Genomic DNA, 24,048 nt, shown 5'->3' with positions numbered 1-24,048 from the left:
CTTGCACTCACACATTTCACACACACACAAATTACACTGACACCACAGGATCACGCTCAAACCTGGAACAGTTTAATTTGCCATTTCATGACCACCAAGGCTAGACCTTGGAGACTGCCCCTGAAAACATTAACTTTGCACATTTCCAACAACTCAAGATTTTTATGTGCAGCCTTGAGAGGTCCAACATGTAAATAATAGTGTTGTGGTTTTTTTTGATGTGCAATTAGGAATTAGCCTCCACATTCATACACAGACCCACAAAATCTTAACATGCTGAAGTGGCACTGATTCCAATGCAAGTATTTTGCTCAACTAGATCTGAAGGAGGAATGTCTAAGGCCCTGCTGGGGTTAATGACTGTTTGAAAAGCAAAGAAAACAGGTTTAAGTAGCAAAGCAAATGACCATATTGCCTTTAATTAAAGCTGGTATGTTTGAGACAAAAGCTTTCAACTGACAACCAGTTCTCTTTGTTAGCCATCACACAGTAGACTAGTAAAAGTAAAAAGAACCAAAGCATCACCCTACAGGCAGAAATACCTTTTACCCCGGCATCAACACCTAGTCAAGCATACTCTTCATTCCTGTATGAATAATACACCTTTTCTCTTCTCAACAGGTCTCAAGAGAAAATACTGGTAGGAGTCAACACATGATGTATCAACATCTCAGGAAGCTTCTTCCTGCTACCAAATACAATGTTATATCTGACTATCAGTTTTATTAAATAAATAAAAAAAAAAAATCAAAGCACGTGAATTAATACTGTTTCTCTGTTAACAGTCTGCAAGTTAAAGATTGGTAGTAATAGCACTTCCAGCACTCATGCAGCACTACAACAGACTACCAGATAATGTAATGGAAACATGATGCAATGGAAGATTGGGATTCACAGTACAAACAACAAAAAAGCATCACATGCTCTACTAAAAATACACTTCTTGTAGAGAAATCCTTTGCTGTGCAAAGTTCAATTAGCATCTAGATAAAAAAGCACAATAACAGGCACAGATGATTTGGGGAGGAATAATAAGGCTACAGCTATATATCTTATATGTTTCCAAGGCTATATATTTAACTGAGATAACTTACCTCTTATTTCACTGGTATTCCATAAAAAGTATGACCAAAAAAAAACCACAACACATAAGTGTCAGGTAAAAGAGACAGATCTAGTTCCTACCTTGTTTCCTTTTTTTTTTCCTAGCACTGGAAAGTCAATTGCAGAGCTGGCTCTCAACCTAAGCGACAGCTCTGCAGCTTAAGCTTATAATTGCATTATTTTCGTCATGATGTCAGGAAAACTGTAGATGAAAAGTAATTTTAAAACAGCCAATACTGTCAGCTGACAGTTCTCCTTACATATGACAAAATAACGCACATTACTGTGGGAGCGTACTGCTGGCTTGCCAAAGGAGCCTCAGGTTTCTGGAACACAGCTCATGCTTATTTCATTGTCACTGGCATTCCCTGGTCTGATTTTCACACAACTTCGCTATATTCTGTTCATATTTGGATGCTAACCACACAACTTGTTTAAAAAACCTACTACACATCTGCCTCATGTTAACCCCAAAATACTTCCATTTAATTAGTGTTTGCCTGCCGGAATAGCTTTATGTAAGTACTTAAAGGCATTAAGCTAACTGACTGATAGCTGTAGACAATTCTATGAGTAGAAATAGAAAGGAGTTTAAACAACACTGAGGATTTGAAAGATATGCATGGTATGCTCTCTGGCTGTTCTTCCACAAAGTTTTCTCCCAAAACCCAATCAAATCCTGTCCTGAACACAGAAAACACTCGACCAGAGGACTACTTCATCTCTTTCCTAAGTGACAGCCTCTAGAAAAACTGCTCATGATACCACCTCAAAGCAAGGAAATAGTTTGTAAGAAGTCTCCTCAGACTGCCTATCCTGGCCCAGGCCATTTAAGGGTGTTATATCATCCACACTTAACTCAGAAACATGGAAAGTTTCCAAGACAGGATGCCATAGTTAAGATACTTTATTAAAAGTTACATTATTTTAAGTACCAAATAGTCAACATTTCAGCTCCAGTATCAAATCATATTGCTGGTTATTAATAGATCCAGTTTTGCTAAAAACTTATCTAACAGTTTAGAGGCCACAGATAAAGACAGAAATGTCTGATTTACATTAACTGTAAATGGTATTTGGGAGATACTGCTAGCTAACGGAATGTCTAAACTTAGGCTGTTACAGTCCTGCCTGGAGTGGTAAACTTGCAGATGTTTTTTAAGAACTGTTGCACACTCCAGTCACTATTGGTATTGCTGCAACTGCGGAACATCCGGTGCTGCTGGAAGCCTGGCAAGTACTTAGCAATCAACTGCACCCAAACCAACTCTTCCAAAAGCTTAGGCCAGAATCTTCCAGAAAGGCTGGAACTGATTCACTTGCTCACTCTGAGTTTGAATACTAAGCGGTGTAGCTGCTAGTGGGAGACAGAAAATATATTCACATATGTAAGCTTGTTGGGCTACTGGCATAGAAGTGGGAAGGTTAGAAGGCAGGACAGCAAATACATTTGGAGCCGCAGGGATCTGTCTCTTATTTGCACATTTTGCCGTGGTATCTCTATCTGGTAGCACTTAACACCATACATTCAGTCCAGTTAACTAGTAATAGAACTAAACCGTCCTGCTCCCCAGATTCACAGTGATATAGTCCTGCTTCCTCAGTTGAGGAGAAAAGTTGCATTAATTACTGATATCATACATAATGAACTTTTCAAAAAATTCACACGGTATATCTTGTTTTGGATATCGTACACTCAGAATAAATAACACTCCACAGATAACAGGAACAACCTATAAAACCCGAAAGTCACAGAATCACAGAATTGAACGGGTTGGACGGGACCTCAAGAGATCATCAAGTCCAACCCCCCTGCCAAAGCAGGTTGCCCAGGTAGGCGTCCAGACAGGCCTTGAATGTCTCCAGAGAAGGAGACTCCACAACCTCCTTGGGCAGCCTGTCCCAGTGCTCTCTGTCACACTCACTATGAAGTTCTTTCTCATGTCGGTGCAGAACTTCATGTGATCCATTTTGTGGCCATTGCCCCTTGTCCTATCTGAAAAGAAGTTGGCCAAATCCCACCGTCTCCCACACTTAAGATATTTGTAAACATTAATGAGATCCCCCGTCTTCTCTTCTCCAGGCTGAACAGACCCAGGTCTCTCAGTCTTTCCTCACAGGGAAGATGCTCCAGGCCCCGTACCATCTTTGTGGACCCTCTGCTGGACTCTTTTGAGGAGATCCCTGTCTTTCTTGTACTGGGGAGCCCAGAACTGGACACAGTACTCCAGGTGAGGCCTGACCAGGGCAGAGTAGAGGGGGAGGATTACCTCCCTTGACCTGCTGTCCACACTTCTTTTAATGCACACCAGGATCCCATTGGCCCTCTTGGCCACCAGGGCACACTGCTGGCTCATGGTCAACCTGTCATCCACCAGGACCCCCAGGTCCTTCTCCTCAGAGCTCCTCTCCAGCAGGTCATTCCCCAGCCTGTAATGATACTTCGGGTTGCTCCTTCCCAGGTGCAGGACTCTACACTTGCTCTTGTTAAACCTCATTTGTCACTAAGTCACTAGACTTAGTGTTTTAGTTTTGTTTTATTTGCTTACTATCTTTACCACAGCTTTAAGAGTTAAATGCAATCTAATGGCCTACACTGCATTAGAGTTCATTTAACAAATTGCCTCAATTAAGAAAATCGTGAACAGAGAAAAACTGATGGACCATACATAGCTAAGTATAAATATACACAGCAGTATAAAGTATACACACCTGGCTGAGTGGAAAGTTTGCTAAGCATGAACTGTACCACTGATCTACCTTTCTTAAATTCACTGGACTTTTCACGCACCACATTTCAGCAAAGTGCTCCAATTGAGCTAGTGAATTTACTAGTGAAATAAAGGGTATCTTCCCATTCTGATGATCTCAAAGGGCACAAAGAGCCTTGACAAAGGAAATGCTTGTAGCCAGTCTGTCCCTACCTTGAAAGGAAACCTCCTTATCAACAGAACAGAACCCTTATCAATGGGGAATGAAATGTCCATCCACATTTGGAAACTGCAATGTTCAACAAAGGGAAAAAAAAAAAAACAAAAAAAAAAACAAGGAATTTTCCTATCATGGCCAAGATGTTGCTTGCCAGCACAAGTTTTAACTACACTGATAAAAACTCCAGGCTTTTAGTTGTGACACAAAAGGTTGTAAGTAACAGTGTGTTGATATTTTAAGACTACCTTCTTCAATTCTCTATCCAAATCAATTAATGCCTGTGCCCAATGCAGTTAAACTGCATAGCCTGTTTATTCCAAAGCCAAGACTTTTCCTTAGTTTTGCATTCTGTACTCCTGTGGTACGATTAAAAACCTGCACTGAACTTTGTTAGGTGGTCAATGCTAGAACTAAAAATGTTCTAGTCATTCTTAGAACATTATCACCAACTACTGAAAGACAACTATTACCTACTTGCCATTCTTAAAACACGTAATATAACTCTAAGCCTTAAGCAAAACACACATTATACAAGCAACACACAGAACATCAGTGAAAGTAGACACAACATTATGTATTCCTTGTCATGAAATCAAGCAAAAACTTAAAAAGCTTCAAAGTGGCTCTCAGGCTGTCATATTTAAAAACAAACCATGCCTCCAACTCACTGTGGAGTAGTGAATGACATGGTTCACAAGATTAAACTGTGGCATGACAAACAGAAAATAACCATCAGCAAAGCAGGATGCCCAGTATGTCTGCTAAAAGGGTATGCATGTATTAACGTACTAACTTTAGCAAGGAACAAGACATGCAAGAGACCCCACCAAACAAACTTCTTGGCTTCTAGAGTTGTTGCTAACCGTAAGGGAAATGCACTATAAGCAATAGCTAACATGTGCCATCACTCATGAAATACCAAAGGGTGAAACAACATATTTCATACAGATGATGAAAAAAATGAATCCACACTTCAACAAACTAATATTTTTCTTGGCAGTCCATATCTTCTAAAAAAAATTGCAATAAAGTACTTTAAGGGACGTGCTGCAAAACAAATGATGAAAGTATTTTTGTAGGGAATCCCTGCCAAAATGGATGAGCTGTGCATTTAGCAGAGTAAAACAACTTAATTATTAATTAATAACTTTTATGGAACCATTACACAAAGTTTGAATTAAGCAAGGGAAGTTTTATTGCTGTCTTGACGGTGATTTTGTTTTGAATTGGTCAGATAATCCAAACATTCCAAGCAATGCAGTTTGTAAAGCATTTACTATGCAAAACAAAGACCACTGATTTGAGTTAGAACCAAGGCTTTCCATGTAGCTCCTTGTGATAAGCTGGCAACACTCAAACTTTGCTACTGTTCACTAGGTTATTCGTTGTTTTTGTCAAAATAAAGTTTCTTGGATTCTACCCCAGTTTAAACAAAAGCCATGGCCCATTTCTCATGTGGCAGGGGAGGCGCAGATGGAATCTTTCCATGCCATTGGAGAGGGTCCGGCAGTCTTGATCCACATTCGTGAACAACTTAATATGTTAAACTTATAAAGTTGTTCAATTAACTAGTGGAAAGGTTTACTTGTGGCTCAAAGATAATTCTCTAGCATGTCAAGTATTTATAACCAGTTTGCAAGGACTTCAGTGGGAACTCCCTGCTCTAACGGCACAGAGAAACACTTCAGGATATGAGTTTTACCACAGCTATTAAGTCAGTCAAGTTCAAACTACCAGCAATAAAAGTCACAGGACTGAAAATTTATATTTTCTAACCACACCTTCCAAAACTCAATTCTCATTGAACACTTACTAACTTCCAAAACCACCACTTTGAAGAGCTGTCTCTAGACCCTTATAAAAGCAGTGTACAAAGTAGGGTTTATACTGTGGCACACATACAGAGAAATTAAATCACCTGCAGTACCCTAAAGGTTTCCAGATAGACAAACCAAACAGGTGTGGCCCTTAGCAAACACAGAACATATACCCTGGCTTCCTCCTTTGAAGCTATGTGAAGCATTCAAATTATGGTCTTCCATCTTCCATTAACTATTGTGTACACTGTGAAGCAATTAAAAAAAAATCCCTAATCAGCCATAGCTAAAATACATGTAGCTTACCATGACATCTTACCAAGTACTTGCATCTCAGTGTTGCCAACATCTAACTTTTCATAAGGAATTGCAGCCTCGGGAAGTTCCACATACAGGCATGCCAAGGCCCCAGCTGGCAGGAGGGTTACTTAATGTAATCTTCACAAGAATAAATATGTTTTTAGAAAAATACAACCAGGAGAAATTCAGTTTAGAAATCGAACTTCTCTGCAAAAGTTGGTGAGCAGTTTCTTCCACATGCAGGTCCAGATCAGTCAGCAAGTGTACTCAAACTTTAGTCCATGCCTTTTTCCTAAACGGAAGTTATTACAAGGCTTAGTTATGGAATTAACATGAAGCCAGTGTAAAAGGCAGCCCCTTGCCACACTGGCCCAAGAGCACAGACTGAACTGGAAAATAACAGCTGGCAAACCTATCTTTTGCTCTGCATTAGGCGAGTGACTTTGTGCCAGAACTTTTGCTTTAAGCACCTGACCAGGCATCTGCAGAGTAGGAAGATGAAAGAGGACACTATACTATAGCAAATACGATTTCTCTATGCACTCAATACTGTCTGCTCTTGCCACTCATTCAGATCAGCCCTTCAGATCTGCTTATGTGCTCCGCAGCTTAGAGTCTTCATCTAAACCAGTAAGCTTTGCAAGGAACACAATCAAGACAGTCAAGCGAGCATTTCCATTGACTTCCACGCATTCTATCTTAAATATGCTTAAATGTATTTTAAGCATATGCTCAAAAAGCATTATCCATTAAGAGAAAATTTTAAGTGAAGGAGTAACAGGAAAACAAGGCTACAGATGCGCACGCAAGTTAGGAAAGGAAATGTTAACATAGGTAATGCAAGCCACACATGAAAGGAAAACTTCAGGTTATTCTCATGCTGGAAGTATGTTTCAACAAAGTCAGGGTCAAAGAACCCTGGAGTTAATTACTGGAAAACACGGATCTGTATTCAGCAAATAAAAAGCAGAAGTCACAGACATCACTTTGGATGCAAAAACCGTAAAGAAAACCACTAAGAAAGTCCCAGAAGTGTTTTTTTTTTGTTTGTTTTGTTGTGTTTTTGTTTTGTTTGTTTGTTTAAAAAAAAAAAAAAAAAAAAAAAAAAAAAAACTTTTCCATTACAAGCCACTTGTGCGACCATGTTCAAAGCACTGTTTAGTGCTGGGCATTTGGCCAGAGACATTCACGTTTTCAAGCTGGTTGAGTAGGAGCAAGAACTGCTCTCATTTGAGGAAAGCGCCTCAAAAATTAAGTTGTTTCTGCCTCTAAGCCTATAAATGTAAGCCTGGGGAGGGAAGCTAACAGTTACCTCAGTGTCAACATACAGGGTTCTACTGGTTGGAGTAGAGCAACAATAACCTGCAGTTAATGAGTTGTCCCTTAGTATTTAAATACCTTACCAACAATTCACTGATTTCAGCAGACTTGTCAGAACTCAGGAAGAAGACACTGCCTGCTCATGTGCAAAGTAGGGCTTTTACTCCTCAGAGACAAGTCACAGGTAAGAGATCTTCCAAGAACTTTTATTTACAAGGCTATCTCAAAAACCCTGGTCCAAGAACAGGAGAAAACGCAGCTCCTTTGTCTCACCCTCCTGTCACACATCATCTTAATGTACCAGAATCCTCCATGATTCAGCTGCATTTTATATAACATGCAACACAAAGAGGGTCACTGCTGGCAAATCATATATGACAAAATAATTACACATCACAAAATACCTTTGATTCCTGTCAGATGATTGGTTAGACCCTGATAATTTCCTTTTGCTACTTTCCTTTTGCTACACTGTCATCTCTGTATTTCTTTCTCATATTCACACTGATGGTAGAATCCCTAGCTACATACAAATGTTTAAAAGAATCAAATACAATGCCTACAAGTCATACTGAACCACTAAAATTCACTCCTCAGCATTTCAAGAGGAAAGCGATGAAGTCCACATATTATTACAACTGGAGCAAGACATTCTGTATTGTGAGTACTATGTTTAAGTAACTGCAAATCAACTTGGATTGTATAGTAGTTTAATATTCTCCAAGTTCTACTAAGCAACACTATGAACGGGTAAATCAATCTTACAAGACATCCAGTGTTAGTAATTTCTCTTTGAGAATACATATACATCTTTCAGCAAGCTTTCAACAAACGATATATGAGAAAAAAAACAAAGTAGGCAGAAGTACGCTTTTAGCCATCCTGCAAAAACAAATTTCATCTTGATTTGAAAAAATGAAGCGTGGCCTCTACATATGCAGGCTCATAAAAATCACAATCGGCAACACATTACAAGGATAACACCAAATTTTTAGGCCCAATTCAACACTTATAACTGACAGCATAAATTCATGAGCAACTCCCTTGAAGTTGATAGAACTACGTGAATATAAAAATTAATGTAAAGAGATGAATTAGGCCCATCCTCTTTTGATTCAAGAACCATTCTTTTAAGTAATGAACTTTCCAAGTATTAGAAATTATTGGATTTTTAGGCTACATTACTCTGCCTTTTGCTTTACATATTTAAAAAAAAAACAAAAACATCTGGTTGAAAAAATGCAATTACTTACACTTCAGTCCTAAAACTCCTACCACAATTCTCTGTATCCTTGGGATACAGATGCAGGATTTGATAAACACCCCTAATCCATCCACGCACTTTGGAATCAAAGAACTCCCTCCTCAGCCACCAGCACCTTCATATGTCTCTTCCTTGCCCAACTCTCACACAAGAGCTCTCCTCAGTCACACTACCCTACGGACAGGAAAAAGCAGGTCAGCCCTGCTTCAAGGAGAGGGGCAACAAAAGGTTGACCAGACCATGCCCGCTGGCACAACCAGGCTGGCCCAGGCCAGCTGTCCTTGCGTAGGAGACTGTTGGAGGCACAGAGAGCTGCTGAAGAAGGCAGAGGCTGTCACCACTACCATCAGCCAGCACCCACAGCTGCAAGCCCTGTTATTCTCAGCTAGGCAGTCCAGAGGAGCACACCTACCAGGACAACGCTCGCTGCCTGAGAAGTCATTCCTTGTCCTCTCTGATGAGGCACAGGCCATAGGGTAACATTACTCAGAATGAACTGTGCTGCCACTTCCCTATTGCCGTACTATTACCAGGTTGGTTCAGTGGACACCACATGTTACACCTGTTAACAAAGGACACCTGTTAACAAAGAAGTATGCATTTTAAGCATGCTTTTCACAAGGGATGCTGTGACTGGGTCGAACAGTACAGCAGCTACAGCTGAGGAAAGGACTTATGCTTCCACATTGAACTAACCTTTGTCTTTCCAACCAAAGCAGGCATTTTTCAGCATGGAAACAGTCACGGGCTTGGAGTCACTGTTATATCTGAAAGGCCCTTTATCACCTTTCATTTCTTCTGCAACTTTAGGGAAGAGGAAGGCAGAGAGAAGTCTGTGCATGTTTGTCTTAGTCCACCTAAAAGAGGTCCTTTAAGCCAAATTAAAACAGGCTGCAGTATCATGTGGGGCCTAGACCAAAAGCAGAACCAGGCCACATCAGCACTTCAGATTCACCAGCCAAGAATGTGAAGCAGTAGCAGCCGCTGTTCCACAAACAAACTGTGCTACAGCTCACGGCAGCAGAGACACAGAAAATTCCATGTTCCTGACAGTCTTTCCTCCTTGTCCTGCTCAAACTGTAAATACTCAGATTCCCGAACAACAATGGTAGATTGAACCATAATGTCATTTAGGATTGGATAACTGCAGGTGGTAGAATATCAGAACTAACGACAATAATAGTCCTAGTCTAGGTCATAAGCACCATAAATGCTAACAAGTGGACATAGCATCCTTTCCAGCTCTCAGTAACATGCTCTGGAAGATTATACTGCTTCAACAGTATGTGGTAACTGTATTGCATTAAGTATCTTGCTGTAGCACTCTGCATGTCAGGAGGTATTTATTTGCCATGTTGTAAACTGACACGTATTGGAAATAAGAGCCTTGTATCTATCCAATTCCTTCTACACAACCTCTGTGTTTCATTACCAAATGACTTAATTTACCACAGAGTACCAAATATTTACAGTACTGTCCCCTCTCCCAATGCGCACCAATTGAATGATAAATGACTTGAACAAAACAAATGCTTTAACTGGAAACACTTGACTCTGCTTAGCATTCTTCCCATGCCACTCTTCAGTAAGATTTTTTTTGCAGCTTTTTTTTTTTTCCCAAGACACTTATCTTTATACATTCTTATTACAGATGAGAGGTATCATAAATCTCATTTTGGAGACCTGCACAGTATGCCAAGTATTTAGATCCATGGGTGAATGCTGTCTACCCACGGATCCTACAATGCACATGACCACAGCGCCAGTTTCCTGTGTCTTATTCACTGACACACCTCGCTCTCTGCTATGGAAGGCGGGGCTACAACTTTGCCGTTCAACCCCTTTCAGCTCCTGATCAGAAGCCACTCAGTAATCATGAAGGCTCGGAAGCAGTGACTGCAGCTTGGTAGCACTTGTTAAGAAAAGAACTGAGACCATGCCTACTTACAGATAGCACTACATCCATTCCCTCCCGCTGATGGGAGGTAAATTACATTACTGATTACTACAACACAATGGCTACACTGTTCTGCTAGACAATAGAAGCTCTTTAGCTTCTGTATTGGAAGAACTGTTTTGCCTTCATGTTTTTTAAAATAAGCACTAGCTCCTTGGGGAAAAGTTAAATAACCACAGTATCCATTCACTGCCTCAGTAATTACTATATTTTGATCCATCTTTATCATATAATTAAAAAAAAAAGTCCCTCAAATCCCCTTAAGTAAAAGAACCTAATTGTCTTCTACTTTAGACATATTTCAGAGCAACAGGAGCCAACTTTCCTAGTCCTGTTAGCCACATACCAAAATCTTCATATGGCTATGTGATTCAAAGAACTATTGCTCACTATTCAGAGGGCCAACTGCTCACCCAGAGAATGGGTGAGCAATTGGCTAACGGGCAGGGCTCAAAAGGTTGTGATAAAAAGGGCCACATAAGGTTGACAGATGGTCACTAGTGGGGTCCCTCAAGGCTCCATTTTAGGGCCAGTCCTCTTCAATGTTTTTTTAAAGGATTTGCATGTAGGACTAGGTGTTTTGAGCAAATTTGCCAACAACATCAAACTTGGAGGAGTTGTGGACTTGGATGAGGGTGGAAAGGCCTTGCAAAGAGATCTGGACAGATTGGAGAGCTGGGCAATCACCAACCACATGAAATTTAACAAGAGCAAGTGCCGGGTCCTGCATCTGGGACGGGGCAACCCTGGCTATACATACAGACTGGGCGACAAGATGCTGGAGAGCAGCCCCACAGAAAGGGATCTGGGGGTTGTGGTTGACAGCAAGCTGAATATGAGCCAGCAGTGTGCCCTGGCTGCCAGGAGGGCCAACCGTATCCTGGGGTGCATCAAGCATGGCATCGCGAGTCGGTCAAGGAAAGGGATTGTCCTGCTCTACTCTGCACCACAGTACAAGAAGGACATTAAACTGTTGGAGAGTGTCCAGAGTAGGGCAACAAAGATGGTGAAAGGCCTAGAGGGGAAGACATATAAGGAGCAGCTGAGGTCACTTGGCCTGTTCAGCCTGGAAAAGAGGCAGCTGAGGAGGGACCTTATCGCAGTCTACAACTTCCTCGCAAGGGGGAGTGGAGAGACAGGTGACCTATTCTCCTTAATTACCAGTGACAGAACCCACAGGAACTGTGTTAAGCTGAGGCAGTGGAGGTTTAGGCTAGACATCAGGAAGAGGTTCTTCACCAAAAGGGTGGTCGCACACTGGAACAGGCTCCCCAGGGAAGTAGTCACTGCACTATGCCTGTCTGAATTTAAGAAGTGATTGGACTGTGCATTTAGTCACATGGTCTAAAATTTGGGGTAGACCGGTGTGGTGCCAGGAGTTGGACTTGATGATCCTTATGGGTCCCTTCCAACTCAGGATATTCTATGATTCTATGAACTAGGACGCAGTAACAGAGTTTCACAGAGGTGATGGCCACATAGCCCCCACTGTTTTGCTGTCAGACTAAGGGACACAAAGCCGGTGGGCTGTGTGAAGAACACTGGAGCAATGTGCTTAAGTCAGCCTCAGGAGGCCCTCTTGCATGCCTTGTCAAACTGAGTCAGGGACATGTTACCAGCTTAGCCTCACGCCGCTGATATGGCATGGCGCTGACACAAGAGAAACCAAACTGCTCAAAAAAAAAAAACAAACAAAAAAAAACACCAAATCCACACCTTAACTGCCACCACTCTCACTAGCAGTGATTACACTTTTATGGATTTGCAAGATGTTCAACACAATTTTCTCAAGCAAACATGAATCCTGCAGCTTAATGCGATTAATTTCTCAGTAGGCTAATATTTATATTAGCTGTCCTTTCAAAGCCTTAGCCTAAGAGGAAACCTGTATTACTGCTACTGCACAAACAAATCCTCAGAGGAAACCTGTATTACTGCTACTGCACAAACAAATCCTCACAGACTGACTTATCAGACTTACCTTACCCTGGAAGCCCATTTCCAACAGCACAGTCTGATCCTTAAACCCAGAGAGAAGCGACACAAGCAAACAAAAGATTCAAATGCTTACAAGCTTACCAAATACAAACAAACTGATCTACTGACAATCCCTTTAAGAAAATATTTCACACCAGCCTCAAAAGCAACTCAATGAGTGGATTACTAGCAACAATCGGCCACCTTGTTCCATATAGCTGTTCCACCATCATTTCTCAGAAAAAAAGTTAGTGCTGCTAGAATTCTTGGTAATTATTACTTAGTTTATGTTCTTAATTAATACAAGGAATAAGGCAGCAGGTTTACTACAAATCCCCTCAGTGAAATTAAATGTATCCTAGGATTACACACAGCAAAATACAAAAGACTGTTCCACATGAGTGTCCTCAGAATCAGAGCACAGCTTTCCTGCTTAGCTATATGATCATACAGACAATTTATCATAGTCTTTCTGTATCAACTTATTGTAGTCTTTCTTTCCTTGGCTTAATGAGAGTGCTGCTTGCAACAAATAAAATGTGAGTGTGATATCGACATTACTCTCATCCTAAATCCCAAACACAGCACCATACCAGCTACTAGGAGGAAAATTAACTCTATCCTAGCCAAAACCAGGACACTGCTCAACTAACTCAATACACAGACCCCAATAATTAAATATTTGTAGAGCTAAATACAACATTAAATCTAATGAAAATTTACATAAAAACTGATCTGGTTTAAAAAATTGTCATGGTTTAACCCGGCTGGCAGCTAAACACCACACAGCCATTCGCTCACCCTCGCCCCTCCCTCTCTGGGACAGGGGAGAGAAATGGAAAGTGAAGCCCGTGAGTTGAGATAAAGACAGTTTAATAAGACAGGAAAATAATAATAACAACAATAATAATAATAATAATACAATGATGATAATAGTACTACTAATAATAATGTGTACAAACAAGTGATGCACAATGCAATTGCTCACTGCCCACTGGCCAATACCCAGCCTAACCCCGAGCAGTCCGGCCCCCCCCCCCAGCTAGCCACCCCTATATATTGTTCAGCATGACGTCAGATGGCATGGAATACCCCTTTGGCTAGTTTGGGTCAGCTGTCCTGGGTCTGTCCCCTCCCAGCTCCTGCTGCACCCCTAGCCTGCCCATTGGCAGGACAGAGCAAGAAGCTGAGATGTCCTTGGCTTAGTATAAGCACTACTCTGCAACAACTAAAACATTGGGGTATTATCAGCACTCTTCTCATCCTAAGCCAAAACATAGCATTCTACCAGCTACTAGGAAGAAAATTAACTCTGTTCTAACTGAAACCAGGACAAAAATATATATAAAAGCTTTGCTCTGCAGCTATAGTGGCATGTTTCATTCCAACAAAACACAGAAATACTCACAAAGCCAAAGCAGACGTAGTGAAACTGAATGTGGAGTTGCTGCGGAGTTGTACGGCCTACAACTCCACGTAACTGCTCTTCTAAGCACTGCCTCACCAGCCATACAGCCTGCACCTGGACAAATGGGTGATTCTGCAAAGAAAATTAATCCCAGTCACTTCACAAGTCTCTCAGCTGTTCTCCATAAACAATCTTCTAATGGCAAAAGAACACCTCTGCCAGCCCTGTCACATTTATCCATACTGCTTTTGCCTGCACAGAAATACCAGGTGGAAACCGTGCTCCGCCCAACCCTCATGAACACAGGCATGTAAAGATGTGTCCTAGGCAGAGGGGATAATGCACAGACGGGCTTAAGTGTTATCACCTGGAGAGGCGTCAAGTGAGCAGAGCAAGGGAGAGCTGAGCATGCTGAAAAGATAAGAAGACAAAGCTGCACTAACAGGGCGCCTGCTTTTCTACACCTCTGCAGTCAGACCCGGGCGATTTAATATGCATTAGCACAATAACGCTTACGAGGAAAGAATTAAAGAGAGGAACTGCCGAAACCGAGGCTTCGGACCGCCCTTCTGGGCGCCAGGAGCCCCCGTTCCGGTCAGGGGCGCGCCGCAGACGCCCAGGCCGGTGGCTCTGACCGCAGCCGGCACCGCGGGCCTGCTCCGCCCGCTGGGCCCCGGCACGCTGCGGGCCCCGGCCCCCGCCGGCCCCGCGCCAACCCCGGAGACCCCCGGACGCCCTCCCCCCGCCGGGCCCCGGGCGCGCCGCCCGCTCACCTCCCGAGGCCGGCCCGGAGCGAGCGCAGCCCACAGCCGGCCGGGCCGGGCCACGGGGAGGAGCCGCAGCCTTGAGCCTGCCGCAGGGCCCGGCCCGACCCTGCCCGTGCCGCCGCGGCCCCTCCCCTCAGCCTGGAGCCGGCTCTCCCGGACAAGGCGCCCGCACCCTGCACCCACCGGGCCCGGGGAGCTCGGCACGGCCCGCGGGGGCCGCGGTCCTGGCCTCTGGGCCGGGCGAGCGAGGCCGCGCCGTTCGTTGCCCCCGCCTGGACGGGCACCTGAGGCGGCGGGGCCGGTGGCCGGCGGCCGGCGGCGGCCTGCAGTGCTCAGCGGGGCCGGGCAGCCTCTGGAGGCCCAGCCCGGGCCGCTCCCCGGTGCCCCCGTGGCGCCGGCGCGCTGCCGTACCTGTGTGCGTGCCGGCGGGACGGGCCCGCACAGCTCCTCCTCGCGGTCTGCACCAGGCGTGCTGGGAAAACAGCGTCCGAGCGGTTGGGATGTGCGCATTCCCCAGGTCGTTCCAGGGTCCTAACAACCAGTCTTTCACAAGGTTGTTATGCTGACTGCAGGGCGAGTTACTTCAGTAACAAAACAACGAGCGCGAGATTTTCCTTCCCGTTTGGCAGCCGCTTTCTCCATAAATAGAACACCGGTTGTGAAATCTGTTCATCTGATTCGTGTCAATATAGAACAATGCTAGAGCCGCATGATGAAATGTGACCTTCTCTCTTACATACCCTTGTATAACCACAAGTCACAGAGTGGTTAATGTATATACTTCCTGTACCTTGCAAAAGAATGGTCTAGCGGTTCATGTCAATAGAATGTTTGGAGGGTAAACCTTGAGACTCAGGTCTAGGGGATAAGAGAAAAAGGAGTTTTCAAAAACTGCTGACTTTTGCATGGGGCGCTGCATGGGTCTCTGATATCCGAGCTAAAAGATCACCAAATTGGGGGGGGGGGGGGGGGGGGGAAGCTGAAGAACAACCAAAGGATAAAGCCTGGGGGGAAGACTATGAGCCTTCAGTATGAGCGACCCCCCAGAGGGACCACCGGAGACTGATATGCATGCGTCTGTGGGATGATTCGGTTCCTGGGAAACTAATTATAATAACCCTGCCTTTTCCAAAAGTGGTGCTGAATATGTATTAGCCTAGGAGCATAAAAACCAGCCACCTGATGTAATAGGTGTGCGTCTTGGTGGAGTGGAGACTCCCAGCGCACCCAGCGTTGTTTGCTTGCCTCTATTCATTTAATAAATCGTAAACTTTAATTGCAATCCTATTTGAGACTCAGTCATTTATTACATGGTTAAATGCCAGCAACCGCACTGAAGATAGCAGCTGACAGGTTGAACATGATTAGGAACATACTCGAGAACCCACAGGGGTGGAAAATCATATTTAAAGGAGGTACTGCAATTCCAAAATCCAGATTATTAAAGCAAAAGGTAGCTTTGCAGAAATACCACAAAGCAATACTGTCTTGGTTACAAGGTGATGCAATTTACATTAATCCAAGGCTTCCATTAAAATGGCCATTAATCCTCAGGCATTGGAAGAGACGTGGCTGGCTCATATTGATGCAACCACAAGCAGCTTCTCTTGCTGCAGCTTTGATGTAATCTATATCTGTCCTTTGACACAGTGGTGTGAAACTTCAGATACAAGCTGGAGACAGCTGAAGTAATCCTACTTGCAGGTTGTAAAAGCTGCTGTGTACTCTACAATCCGTCTAGAGAGCTACTGAAACCTTTCTGCTCCAGATGCCATGCATACCACTCTGAGCTTCAACATTAAAAAACATTTCAGGCAGCCTTGCAGATGGTACTAACATGCAGTATTGCAGTGCCTAGCTTGGCATAACTCATTGGAGCCCCAGCTTTCCTCACGAAGTGTGGTGAACTACCACTGACCCTAAAAAGCAATTGAGAGCAGTGCAGTGAGGCACCTGCCAACCAACAAAAAAAATTGACCCACCTCAGTAAGAGTGGCAGATATGGGAGAGTTCCAGTCCAGGGCTGCACGCAGGCATGCCTCTTCCCTTGGGATTCACAAAGCCCACCTGCCCCCTGACAAAAGAGAACGAGGCCACCATAATAAACATGCTCTTCTCATAGACCTCTCATGATTGCTACTGTGAGAAACACTCCGTAGCCAATAACTTAGGCTCAGGCGAGGATCTCAGTGAAGTAGTAATTTATTCGCGATTGCAATGGCGGGCGCCCCACAAGCAGGAGAGAGCGCATCTACTAGTTCCAAAACACAGTTTATATACCTTTTTATGGCAGGACCCTCCCCTGTTTCCCCACTGAGTGGGTAATCCAGGTTCACAATCTATCTGATGCTTCACAAACAATGCATGGCTTTCAGTCGCTGGCCTGTTAAATTTCAAATTTCTTTTGACATTTTTACTGCTTGAAGTGGTAATGTTTCTTCACTTATCTGACTTGACTTGACACCATGATTTTCACCTAATTGTCCTAAGGAGTCTGATTGTCTGCATTTTACAAGGTCGCCTGCTAAACTTTCTTATCACTGTAAGCATATCTCAGTACCACATTCCCTCCTTCTAAACAATGTAACTCTGCAAAAACAACATTTCTATTCCCACACTACCATGGGACAGCCACTTGCTGAATCCACCTATCAGATCAGGTCCCACGTCACCCCTACTCACTGGGGTGGGGACAACAAAGTTGCTTACCTTGCACACAGCAAACAAGAGGCAGTAAATGAGAGGCAGGTATTGACATACATGGCCCTGCCGAACTGGAGCAGTGCTGAGCTCCAAAGACTGGAGGCAATTTACTTGCAAAAACTTTGCCACACACAGTCTTCCAAGTACCTGAGAAGATACCAGGTGAAGTTTCATGGCTTGTGTTTCTTATTTATCCCTAATTGAGACCCTCTAAATCCAACTGCAAGCATGAGTTTGGCACAGTCTTCTAACAAATGCAGTAAGCCTGCAGGAAGGTTGATTTTTTCATGAGCCCTGAGCTACTGGGCTGTATTTGCCATCATGTGAGCATGGGGCAGAGATCAACATGTAGGCCACAGGCTCTAAGCATTGTTGGGATGCCCCTCAGGACTTGACTAGTCTAGACAAGAAATGGCACTTTGCCTTGCCAGCATTGCTGCACTGCTGCAGACACCCCTGCGAGGTGAGGCAAAGTAAGCTTTCCCATGTAGGTTGGTTTTGACAGAGCCTGGGCAGCATCTACTTTAGCTCTGTAAAAATCAAAATGCCTGTTTCCTATTTCCATCCCAATTACGGAGCAAAACACTGTTACTGGTGTTTTGAGTGCATACCTAGGAGATGGGAAATGCACTTGCTTATCTGCTGTCACACTCTGGCAATTGCAGAAAGGAGCAGCAATTATATCCTTAAGCTAGCTTCCCTCATGGTGGCCAGAATTTGTGTGTCAAGAGACTGTGTGCTTCCACTGGCTCCTATCCTAGAAGCCTGCCATATCACCATGAGCTTTGCAGGAGGAAGGAGAGAAACTGAAGCACTTTGTAGAGAAGGCAGATGAGTCACTGGGACCTACCTCCTGCGTGCTCAGCACATTGCTGCTGCCCCATGGGAAGGCCTGTGTGGTCTCCCAGCCATCAGTTTGCATCCCCCCAGCGTCTGGTCATGTTCACTGACAGCTTCAGAGTAATCTTTTTTTACCGTAGAACATGATTTGTGTTTCAGTTGTACGTGACAGTGATGTCCTGGTTTCAGTTAGGATAGAGTTAATTTTCTTCCTAGTAGCTGGTAGCTATGTTTTGGCTTAGGTTGAGAAGAGTGCTGATAACATGCTGATGTTTTAGTTGTTGCAGAGCAGTGCTTATACCAAGCCAAGGACATCTCAGCTTCTTGCTCTGTCCTGCCAATGGGCAGGCTAGGGGTGCAGCAGGAGCTGGGAGGGGACAGACCCAGGACAGCTGACCCCAACTGGCCATAGGGGTATTCCATGCCATCTGGGGTCATGCTGAACAATATATAGAGGTGGCTAGCTGGGGTGGGGGGGACAGCTGCTCAGGGATTGGCGGGGCAGTGGTCAGCGGGCAGTGAGCAATTACATTGTGCATCACTTGTTTTGTACACATTATTATTAGTAGTACCATTATTATTATTATTATTATTATTATTTTCCTGTCTTAATAAACTACCTTTATCTTAACCCACAGGCTTCAAGGCTTCACTTTCCTGTTTCTCTCCCCCATCCCAGAGAGGGAGGGGGGAGGACGAGCAAAGGGCTGTGTTCCGACCAGTTAAACCACGACACTTCAGTATGTTATATACGGAGTGGTAATTCGTGTCGAGAAAATGGTTGATATTCATAAAGAAGGGGGAGATTTGGGAGTGTGGCCATGGGGGTTGGAAAGCCCCGTGGTTGAGATAACATTAGACTCTTAACGATGACGCCATCAGGAATATTTAAAAGAGTTTAGAGGGAACAAAGAAGGGTGGTTCATGAGACTCCATGCAGTCTCCGGTTTCTTGTTCTCCAGCCATAAAGGCACGGATATTTCTGTGTGTTTGCTGTTGTTGTTATATTCAAAGTTGTTTGACCAATGAAAAGTTGCTTGGAAAAGAACTGCTGCGGGGAGAAAGGTATAAGAGGGGTATAAGAGCCTGCCCTCAAGAAAAAAAAAAAAAAAAAAAAAAAAAAAAAAGGCAACAGGATGAAGTTACGTCATCAATAAAGAAGCAGGAAAAAGAAGTGAAGAGGAACAGGCTGGCAGAATGGAGACCAGGATGGGAACAGGCACATTGATTGCCTCATGAAGATAGGCTTGGCCAAACTCAGCAAACTGCTCAGAGAAGCTCATACAGAAAGTCGCTGGAAATGGGCGCACTGGAACTGGAGAGAATCTCGAGCTGAGAGAAGCGGAGCCACGCACACAACTGCCCCTCTCCGGTAAGCAGCTGCGCATTATGGGGAATCATACGCCCTTAGGAACAAAGACTGTCCTGGTAACCTTACAGCTTGTTCTCCTTATTAACAATTGGACATTTTATGGGCCTGAAATACGGGACCAAATTGAGGTCAAGGTGTGGGACTCTGCAACTAAAAACGACAAGGTTACAGTGGGATTGCTCGGCACCTGGCAAGCAGTCTCTGAGAGCCCTGTGGAGCCACAATCACAAATGTGTGGCTTGCCAGAGAGTGAGGGAGCTGTGGGCTCCTTTACTGATCCGACTGCTACGCCATGGGCCCCTCTGCTGCTACAGCCATCGAAGGCTTTTGCTGTTACGCCCCCTGTTGACCTGGATGTGCCTTTTGACCCAGGCCTATTGGCCTTGAAAAAGGAGATGGATGTGCTTTTCTTCGATCCGGGAAGAACGGGATACATAAGGCCTGAAGACTGAGTTGCTTGACAACTTAAAGCAAGACATACTGCTCAAAAGGAATGGAAAATGGAGACTTGTATGGAATCAAGAAAAGCAACGGAAAATAGAGAATGTTAAGTCATAGAACTTAAAGGATTGTTTGTTACCTTTTCTGATTGTACGTATGTATAGGCATACTTGGGTTTAGTATGTAAAAGCAATGTTCTGTATATTTAGAATGTTTGATGTTCGTGTGTGCATGTTGGTGGAGCGTAGACTCCCTGCACACCCAGTGCTGTTTACTTGCCTTTTATACCTTTTATAAATATTACTAAATTCAGATTGAATTGAGACTTCATTTATAACAAGTACATTCAAAATCTCATCTCTTAGCAGTATTTTGTGTATTACACTTCAAGCTGTAAGTCAGATTTCTTGCTCTGATTTGTAAAACAACACTAACTCTCAGCTATTTGTTACAACAAAGGGAGGAGGGAGGCGAGAATCAAACTGCATGAAGAAGGCACAACAAAAACTGCTTAAAAGCAAAACTAGCTGGTTTGCTCAGTTTTCCCAATGACTTTTTCATACAGTGAGCAGAGGGAACATGGATACTTACACACAGGTGAGCCTAACATAGTCACCATGATTGCTGTTTGTTAAAAGCTTGTTAATGATATTAGAGAATGTTTCTTGAAAGAAATGGTATCTTGTGGATTTACCTGGTTTTCAAGATATTTTGGTTCCCTTCCCAGCTCTGCCTGCACAATTCTGAACAATTAACTCTTGCTACTGGTCACACCATTAACTGCAGGGCATGAGCACATCTTAAAGATTACAGTGCTCTTGTACTTACTGAACTAAAGGCTACACGAGTAGGACAAAAATGAGGCTAAACAAATATGGAAAAAAAGGGTTGTTTCTGCTTCTTCATAGGGCCTTTTCAATATGGAAAAATAAAAATGTCCATCTTCCATTTTCTGTACAAATGACAGACACACTCTTTACAATTCCTCAGTCTTGTTTCTCTTCTATAAGACTGGAAAGGACTGGAATGAAATTGTTTACAATTGCTAGTCTCTATGGGAGGAAATTACTCTTTTATTATTTAATGGCACTGTGCTCTCAAGTTCATCTCTCTCAGCATTGTCCCATTAAGGGAGATCTGGCCAACAGCTTTGCAACACTCCCCCACATCAAGGCAAATTTTCATCATGGAATTCTGACGAGAGATCCAACAAGTTGGATCTTCACACTCCTCTGAAGAAAATGAGTAAGTGCAAATGCTGCATAACTGCATTTCTAGCTCAGTAGCACTTTTTACCTTCCCTCTCTTTAAGTGGAAACACTAGGTTGAAAAGCATATTCAAATAGAATGTATACCTGTGCAGGGACTCAGGAGCACTTTGACATACCAGCTCTTTAAGAAGGTATGGACCTGAACCCTAACATTCTCAGAAAGCCCCCACAGAGTGCATGCCAAGAGCAACCCAGGGTACTACACACGTTCTGCCCTCTCAGAGGACTCATGCAGGCAACCCTCTCTGCTCCTGTGTAAGGAAGGATCAGGTGCCACAGCCTCCACACCTGCTCTTGCCAGCAGCCTTGCTGGATTAGGGATCAAGGCAGGAAGGAGCAGTAATGAGCTTCTGGCTGCCAACGAAGGCTCATTCCAGCTGCGTACATGCCAAAAACTATTCCTCGCTCTACAGTTTGAGCCAAAGTGATATGAGAGTAAGGATGAGATCTCTGCCCAGAGAGACAATGACTGCCAGACACTAGCTGTGATTAATCCCAATGAATTTGGGGAGAGTCAGAGCCATATTCTAATCACACTACTGAACACTTTTCTTTTTGACAGCACGTAGGGAAGAGGTAGTAAGATCTGTGTTTGGGTAACTGTCTCCTCACTCCACCTCAATTTGGAATTGCTGATGTTGCAGACATACTGCAGAAGCACAGCAACATGAGCTGACTCCAGTTTGGACATCAGTTTTGAGGTGCTCAGAACTATCAGCTACAGAGGAAACTAGTCTCTACCTTCATTATGGTGGTGGAGGTACTGGCAAAGGGGAACACACTCTCATTGTTGTCCAAAAATAGATGCTGGCATTTCGAGTCCTTCTTTTAAGGCTGTCTTACCTTGCAGGACGGTAATGATTGAGTCATCCTTTCATCTTTCCAACACTACTGGAGAAGAAAAAAAGGGGAAAAAATGATAGTGGAAAAAATAGATAGTCTGGCCATAAAATTATTTGCTAAATAAAGTCAACTGTGCTACAAATCTCCAGTTACAATGAGAACTGGTATATAATACCAATCTAAGAGAAAACAGATCACTGGAGAGTACTGTTAACAACTAATTTTCTGTCACTTCTGTAGGATGTTATACCAGTGCGCTGTTGAGCTAAGCCCAACAAAAATGTATTAATACAATTTCAGCTTCTTAATTAGTACCATCAACTTCTGCCTTTTCCTTCCCAAGACTTCCACTGCTGCAGCATGCCATTGTGCATGTGCTTTTTTGTGCCTGTAGGCAGTGGCATTCTAAGGTGGCAGCAGTCATTTGCTTTTACCATCTCTTGGCACCCAGACCAGACCAGAACAAGCCTAGAAAAAAAATCAGGCCCTCCCTTGGCTTGGGTACCAACAAGAGTGCCACTATTCAAGGAGGGAAAAAAAAAATGCCTGTAGCTATGTTAAAAGCTCTTGCCTTTATTAGTAGACATATTAATGTTTATCAACATGCTTTCAAGCTGTACTCAAATATTTTGCCAGTGGTTTGCAATTGTTTGTAAAAGCTGCCTGTTCCAGAAGCTAGTGTGCAGTCCTGCAGTTCGAAGTTTCCTCAGACTAATTTGAGTTAAAGCTCTTGCTCTCCTCTAGTGCTGAGCAAATTCAGCTGTGTGGAATAAGGAAACCTACTACAGAGATGAACAAAGTTGACTTATGAGTAACTAAATATTGTTACTATTCCTCAGAAAGGCCAAGCGCAATGAAGCCAAATAGTAGGAGGTAAGAGGACTAGATCATGCCTAAGATGCAATACATGTGAGATCAAGTTCATAACAAGTTATAGCCAAAGACCTCCATCAAGTTCAGGAGATTGCTACCTACTTGTATAGGGTGTGCACTCTTCGTGCTAGAGGGAGCTGCGACAGACAGGAGTGAGGACAGAGCAGCAACTGGCCCAGGTTCTTGAGCCATTTTCCATTAAATCAGATCCATAGTTTACTAGCAGCCAGACCTCAACATAAAGATCAGAGTAACAAGAGTAAGTAGTTCTGTGATTAAGGATGCCAAGATCTGGCCTACTAGATTTAATACTTTAAGCTGCTAAGTGTATCACTGCTCTAATCACAGTCACATGGAGTCTTTGAGTAGCCGAAGATTAGAGAGACAATTGATAATCCCAGCTGTGCCACACAGATGAAAGGTATCAGGTGGATTTGCAGAGGAAATAAGGTATATAGAAACTCATTATTTTCCTCCTGAGACAAAAATATCTCTTATTATATGACAGAGAGTATACTCCAGAAAATTGGAAGCAGATATTGAAAATGAGCAAATCCTGGCAGTCCTCATGCATATGTGATGAAACAGTTATTCATACACAATCCATCAAGCTCTGTCACTAAAGAAGAATACTGCTCCTGATGGTATTTGTAAATCTGTGTGCCCTAGATGACATTGCTCTGCAGCGTTAGAAAATGCAATTCTCAAATCCATGCTTTCACTGCAGTCAACACATATTTTAGGCAGAAAAGTGTTGATTTAAGTTCACGCACACGAAAACAATAGCAGCGCTCCTTTTTAAATGTTACTTGAGACATTTCCACTGCAGCTGATACATTAATTATACCACATTTTTTATT

At 43.4% G+C, this 24,048-nt stretch overlaps 1 protein-coding gene across 18 annotated transcripts in view; it reads right to left on the bottom strand.

The window, feature by feature from the left end:
* The window catches only part of RIN2 (Ras and Rab interactor 2), a 299,965-nt gene that overhangs the window by 66,378 nt on the left and 209,539 nt on the right, over nt 1-24,048 (bottom strand). For 2 of the 18 annotated variants that reach the window (XM_082756882.1, XM_082756884.1), the window contains exons 1-2: nt 15,130-15,260; nt 14,079-14,210 (exon numbers count right to left, since the gene is read on the bottom strand). The exons of 12 other annotated variants lie outside the window; for them this stretch is intronic. Coding sequence is in view for 2 of the 6 variants with exons in the window: in XM_082756879.1 (XP_082613005.1) it covers nt 14,079-14,210; nt 15,257-15,355 (231 nt within the window). In the remaining 4 variants the exon portion in view is untranslated. Of the gene's footprint in view, nt 1-14,078; nt 14,211-14,851; nt 15,498-24,048 lie in introns of those variants that run through there. 4 more of the 18 variants (XM_082756879.1, XM_082756883.1, XM_082756885.1 and 1 more) reach the window with 4 other exon arrangements.

The sequence above is a fragment of the Aythya marila genome (genome assembly GCF_965140915.1).
Source record: "Aythya marila genome assembly, chromosome: 3".
Classification (NCBI taxonomy): Eukaryota; Metazoa; Chordata; class Aves; order Anseriformes; family Anatidae; genus Aythya; species Aythya marila.
This window is presented reverse-complemented; position numbering and strand designations above follow the sequence as displayed.